Genomic DNA, 6,000 nt, shown 5'->3' on the forward strand with positions numbered 1-6,000 from the left:
TCCTACGTGCTAGTTATAATGAGCTGATTTGTAAGTCAAAAATACTACTAAAAATTATACATTTAATGTATACACATACATCTTTGCTACATATTAACATATTTCATTACACACACACACCCCTATTCTTACGATTCTCAACATCTAGATCTTAGCTTCAAGAAAAATATTGATACTAATCCAGAATAAATGAGTTATTTGTAGGAATTATAGTAACTTCTACCTCTGGCAACTCTTACAAAGTCCTTACAAACTGCAGAGCACAGCCAAAACATTTTCCAAGTCCCTTTTCTCCGGGCTATTGATAACACAACCCCATAGATCAGTAAAGATGAATGTTGAGATATAGTTAAAAATATATAGGATATTAAGACAAGAAATGGCTCATGCTTCTGACTTAAAAAAATTAACAACATCTAGTCCAAACATGAAAAACTGCATTAGGTAATCTAGCTATTTCTGTTGGTTTTCTTTAGGAGACAGTGAGTTTTATTATGTTTTGAGGATTTTTTGGTGAAATTCTGCTGCAGAGGAGGAAAACTATACAAACTTACAAAATACCCAGAAAACCACCATTACAATTGCAGGTGAATCTCAACTTTTAAAAAGAAAACTAGTTTACCTTACTAAAATAAGCATAAAAGAATCCCTAAGGTGTCTATGGACAAACTGAACTTCACTACCTTTAAAAATCTGCCCAGACTTTCTGAAAAAACTCAACATCTTTTGGGGGCAAGTGCTGTTATTTGTGCCCCGTCAGTTGTCAAACTCATGGTATCACAATCATGGAACAGAAATCAATCTCATCTCTCCTGCTACTCAAACAAAAACGATACAAGAATTTGATCAGCAGGAAGGTTGAAAGCACAGCCCATTTCTGGAGCTACCTTCAGGAATATTTAATATGAACCAGACCTGTTCATGATGGACAGAGGCCTAAGTTCTATATTAATATAATCACCACCAATATCTTGAACGGCTCACACACAGACACAACACGGCCACAAAAGATGTCTCACTGTGCCAAGACCCTGACTGACTCAACCACATTTTTTCAAACTTTATACCCCTGGGGCAAGCATTCTCTTCACCTGACCCTTACATTTATGGGGATTAGAGAGGTGTACTAAAACTTACACACTACACAAATGGAAAACTAGCAAATATAATTTAGGCCCACATTTCTCAAACAAGGGATTTGTTTCCTTAACTATATAAATAATTAGCATATAAAGTGGCTTTTGGAAAAATAAGCAGCAGAATAATACAAAGTTAATGTTTTACTACACTCATTCTTTTATTCCTCTGTGTTAATGATGGCCCAGGAAGACAGTCATCCATTCAAACAAAGGTCTATTGTGTGCCTGGCACTGTGCATGTAAGCAAAGGGACAGAAAAGCAAGGACACAATACCTGCCAAGGACGCAATACCTGAGAAGGATGACTTTGAACTCAAGGAGAAAAGCCCATTACATTATTGTAGGTTTACTGGACACCAACTACATGCCAGACTGTGCTGGCACCATGGACACACAGGAACAACCGCCTAACTGCAGGTCTGTAACCAATGATGAACTCCGAAACCCTGGGCCTGACCGACTGGTCCTAAAGCATCCGTATTTTATTTTAGAAATAAACTTGTATCTATCAATTACTCCTTCCTATAGATAGCAATTCTTTGAATAATTTCTATCTATGTTGCCCCAGACTAAGGTTGCTTAGAGTGTGAAATGAGGAAATGTAACGTTTTGAACAAAAATAAAGAAACAGTAAACCGAAGCTCACTCGCACTTTAACATTAATTTGGTTTGCATTTGCTGGGGATTTCAATAACAATAAAAAGCATAAAGTGGAACATCAGATTTTCTTGCCATGGCAGTTCAGAGTGAAACAAAAGCTAAACTAACAAGTTTTGCTGAGTTTTTTTACAAGCACTGACTTTTAGTGATTTCTTCAGGAAGGCTCTGTGATTCATTTCCCTAGGCTCAAAACCAGGTAGTGTTGACAAAATTACAGTTTTGGTCTTCTAGGTGACAAAATAATGCTTAACTCTGTGCACGCACCAGTTTACAGTCATACAATACTAATGAGAAGTTTCAAAATAGGGGCCAGCCCTTGACTGTAAATTATAGATAAAGGTTTGCAAACCAGACACTTGACATTTGTTTTTAAAGTCTTTCATGTTGAAGATAATGACACCCAATTACGTATGTTAAAATAAAAAATGTATACAGACTTTCAGAAGCTTACTGGAACGCTAAATAGAATTGTATTGTACATACATATACAGAACTGTTAGCTGAACATTCGTCAACACTGCAAAGCGATACTGAAAAAGGAAACTGAAGAAACAAGATTCGTCTTCTAGAATGTTTGAACAAATTCAAAGTAAAATGTTGTAAGCTGGGTTTTGAAGCCTTTCCACTAGTCTCACTATTTTGACTACGGCACTTTAAAGTGAGCGCTGTCTGCACGCCGTTATTAAAATCGCAACCCAAAAAACAAAGTGTCCTAAAATTTGCCTATTAGCAGCAATCAAGTCTAAATATATGCCCTCCCCCACCCCGTCACAGAGTGGGCCAAGTGTCAAGAATATCCGAGAAGTCAGGAAGTTTTGAAATGGCAGTGACAGGAGACAAGGGGGAAGGACAAGGGGAAGGAATCACGGACAAGAGCAACTCGGTGCGGCCAAAGCCGCGAGGTGGCATCTGGACAGCAAGTTCGCGACTCCGGACGGGGGCTCGACCCGGTTACTTCGACCGGACGGAGCTTCGCGCCGGGGCCCTGCCTCCGCGTCGCAGCCCGGCAGCGGCCTCCGCGAGGGCGCGGTGACAGCGCGGGGCCGGGGAAACGCCGGCCGGTGACACCCACCTTCCTTCTCGGCCCGCGCCGCGGCCACGACGAGGGTCATTACCAGGTGAAGCGCTCCCAGGAGGCCGGCGGCCGCGCTCCGCGGGCCCCTGCCGCGGCCAGCCGCGAGCTCCAGACCGGCTCCGGCGGAGGTGGAAGCGGCGGCGGCTCCTGCTGCTTCTCCGGCCCGCTTTTCCATCCCTGCCGGCCGGGGGCCGCCGCGCTCGAAGTACGGCGCGGCCCTTCTCGGCGAGGCGGCGGTGGCGGCGCGGGAGCCGTGGTCCGGACTCGGGCAGCGACGCCGGGGACGAGAGCAGCTCCGGGCCCAGGACTAGGGCTCCGGCTGTGGGTTTGGGTCCGTGCGTGCGTGTGAGCGAGACTGTCAGTCACGGCCGCAGCCTCGGCATTGCCAGCGAGGAGTCGAAGCGGAGAGGCCGCGGGTCAAGCACGGCAGGCGGCCATTCTGAAAACGGGCACGGGCCAAGGGTTCCGGACGCTGGCCTGCGAGGGGCGGGGCACGGCCCTGGGCACCGCCTCCACCGTGCCGGCACTCGTGGGCCCGCCCGTTAGCTGTCCGCTGGGACACGGTGGGTAGGAACTCCTCGTCAGGCTCTCGGAGGCTCACGGCTTCACCGGCCAGGGAGAGCGGGGACAGCACAGCCTCAACCCGTCACGCTGTCCCGCAGGACGGAGGAGGGATGCAGCCCTAGATTGGCCGCCAGGACTTATGATGGCGCCGCAAGCTTCACGGAGGCAGTGACGGCAGTCACGTGGAGACGCCGTGGCCTCGCGGCGCAGCCGCGGTGGCGTGGGGGTGGGGCTGCGGGCTGCTCGGCCCCTGCTTGGACGCGGGATGTACCTCCAGCAAGTTTGGCATCCAGTGCCTACCGAAGGACTGAGTTCGCCTACCAACCTCAAGACCCAGAGCGGAAAATCCATTCCAGTGACTGCCTGATCGCAGTCTCCGCCTTGGGGATTACCCTGTGTTTGATTCTGTTCCTGGTGGCGCTTCTTGGGGGAAGGGGACCTGCTCTGTTCAACTTTGTATTTTCCAGCCCGTATATCCAGGAACGCTTACTGGAACCTTCTTGCCTTTGGATTGTGCTCACTGTTATGTGTGTATATAAAGCAGTAGTGATCCTGGAGGGAGAGGCAGGTGGTTTTCGGGAAAAACTGTCCAGTGGCCCTGCTGGCTTACTTTGTCTTGAAGTGATCTTAAAACGTTTCATACACACACTTCCTTCGAGGTCCGAATTAAACGCCATGCTCTGTAGTCTCCATTCATACATCTTGGATGCCCTTTCCACCTTAGGTTGAGGTTCTTGGTGCACTTGGCTCTTCTCTCCAAAACAATTTGCATTCCTTGAGGGAGTCTTTCTTTACTTTTCCTAGTAACTTTCCACAAACTCCTAACTTAGAGACTATTTTAGTAACTGTCGTCTTAAGGCTAAGTCCAAAACAAACTACTTAGGAAAATATGTCTTAGAACAAACTACATAGAAAAATAAGATTTCAGAAAGATTTATAAAAGGACCTCCAAGTGCTACCCAAGGAAAGCCCTTAAGTTTATTTTATTTATAAATTTATTTTTAGTGACCTTACCCTAATGACTTTGAAAAGCAGTTTTATGTTCCTGAGTATGAAACTTCTTGGTAAGGCATACTCTGATCACTACTGTTAATACTGACATTTAATGTACCCACCACACCCCCATCAAGGCCTAATCCGCCTTACCTTGTGCTCACTTTTCTCTTTTCCATAAAACTTACATTTTCTATAATACTATATAACTCACTTAATCATTATGAATTTTTATCTGTTTTCCACTCACCCCCGTCTATTTTGGTTCACTGATATAGCCCAAGTGTCTAGAATATATTAAGCACTCAGTAACATTTGTGGAATGAATATGAATGAATGAATGGAGAGGTGAGGGGATGAATAAATAGACCAAAAGATAAAGATCAGCAAGACATAATCCTTCCCCTCAAGGGAACTTAAAATCTAGTGAATAAGACAGACATGTACAAAATATCATAGGAGGGAGAAAGGAGAAAAAAAAAGTATTAAATGAAGGCAACTCTGCGTTCTACCAATTTCTGTGTCCAGTCTTTTCAACTTCTTCAACTGATTTTTCTTTGTTTTTAGTTCTATGTCCCTTCATGGAGATCAGAGTATGAATAAAGCCCACAGCAATCAAGTGAATGAGAAGAAACGTAGCATACTGACAATCTTCTTCAATATACAGAATATTCTGCTCATTTTGTCTGCTGTGTGCCTTATTCCTTGGTAAGTTTACCTTGATGTTATTCTTAAAAGAAAAAAAAAAAAACCTCTCCAGCCCAGGTTGGTATCTGTTCAACTTAATAGGTAGCTGTAGCCTGGTGTTGGACAAATAAACCCCAGGCAGGCCCATGCTATAGGATAAGAAAGTAGCTTGTGAGGTGGTGGGCCGAGCTTGATACCTGTGTGGATTTCATCTTATTTGAAACTCTTATATATTCCTCAAGAAAACTAGATTCCTTTGCATTTTCCAAGTTCACATGAACTAAGGCCTCATCAATGACCATACCCATTACCACATATGCATATCACCTCTACTAATAAGCCTATCGTATTTAGATGCTGGAATAGCTATGGTTTTATTTACTAATTCCCTTTCAAACTGACTGACACATTTTACAAGCCTATATTAATCTTTCTAGCATTCTTAAGAAATGTTTTATGGCAAACATTCTAAGTTGAAATAAACCAAAATTTCAGCCTGACATTTCAAATTGTCCACACCAGTCTTCAGTACCTCTCTAATTTTCTCTCTCCTAGAAGACTTATTATTTAACTGTTTGTAACTGTAAAAATGCCAGTAATGGTCTGTAAAGGTGAGGACCAAAGCTACTTTCTCATCCCATAGCATGGGCCTGCCTGGGGTTTATTGGTCCAACACTAGGATACAGCTACCTATTAAGTTGAACAGATACCATCCTGGGCTGGAGAGGTCTTTTCTTTTTTCTTTTAAGGATAACATCAAGGTAAACTTACCAAGGAATAAGGCACACAGCAGACAAAATGAGCAGAATATTCTGTATATTGAAGGACCAACATATTCAAGATGCTCAGATGGAGACCAAAAATGATGAAAAACAACTAAAA

At 44.0% G+C, this 6,000-nt stretch overlaps 1 protein-coding gene across 1 annotated transcript in view; it reads right to left on the minus strand.

Moving 5' to 3' along the window:
* The window catches only part of TMEM131 (transmembrane protein 131), a 220,076-nt gene extending 216,551 nt beyond the window's left edge, over positions 1-3,525 (minus strand). Inside the window, exon 1 of the mRNA XM_053925284.2 lies at positions 2,872-3,525. Within this exon, the coding sequence (XP_053781259.1) occupies positions 2,872-3,049 (178 nt within the window). The 5' untranslated portion in view covers positions 3,050-3,525. The remainder of the gene's footprint in view (positions 1-2,871) is intronic.
* Positions 3,526-6,000: the final 2,475 nt, after the last annotated feature.

The sequence above is a fragment of the Desmodus rotundus genome, chromosome 5 (assembly GCF_022682495.2).
Source record: "Desmodus rotundus isolate HL8 chromosome 5, HLdesRot8A.1, whole genome shotgun sequence".
NCBI lineage: Eukaryota > Metazoa > Chordata > Mammalia > Chiroptera > Phyllostomidae > Desmodus > Desmodus rotundus.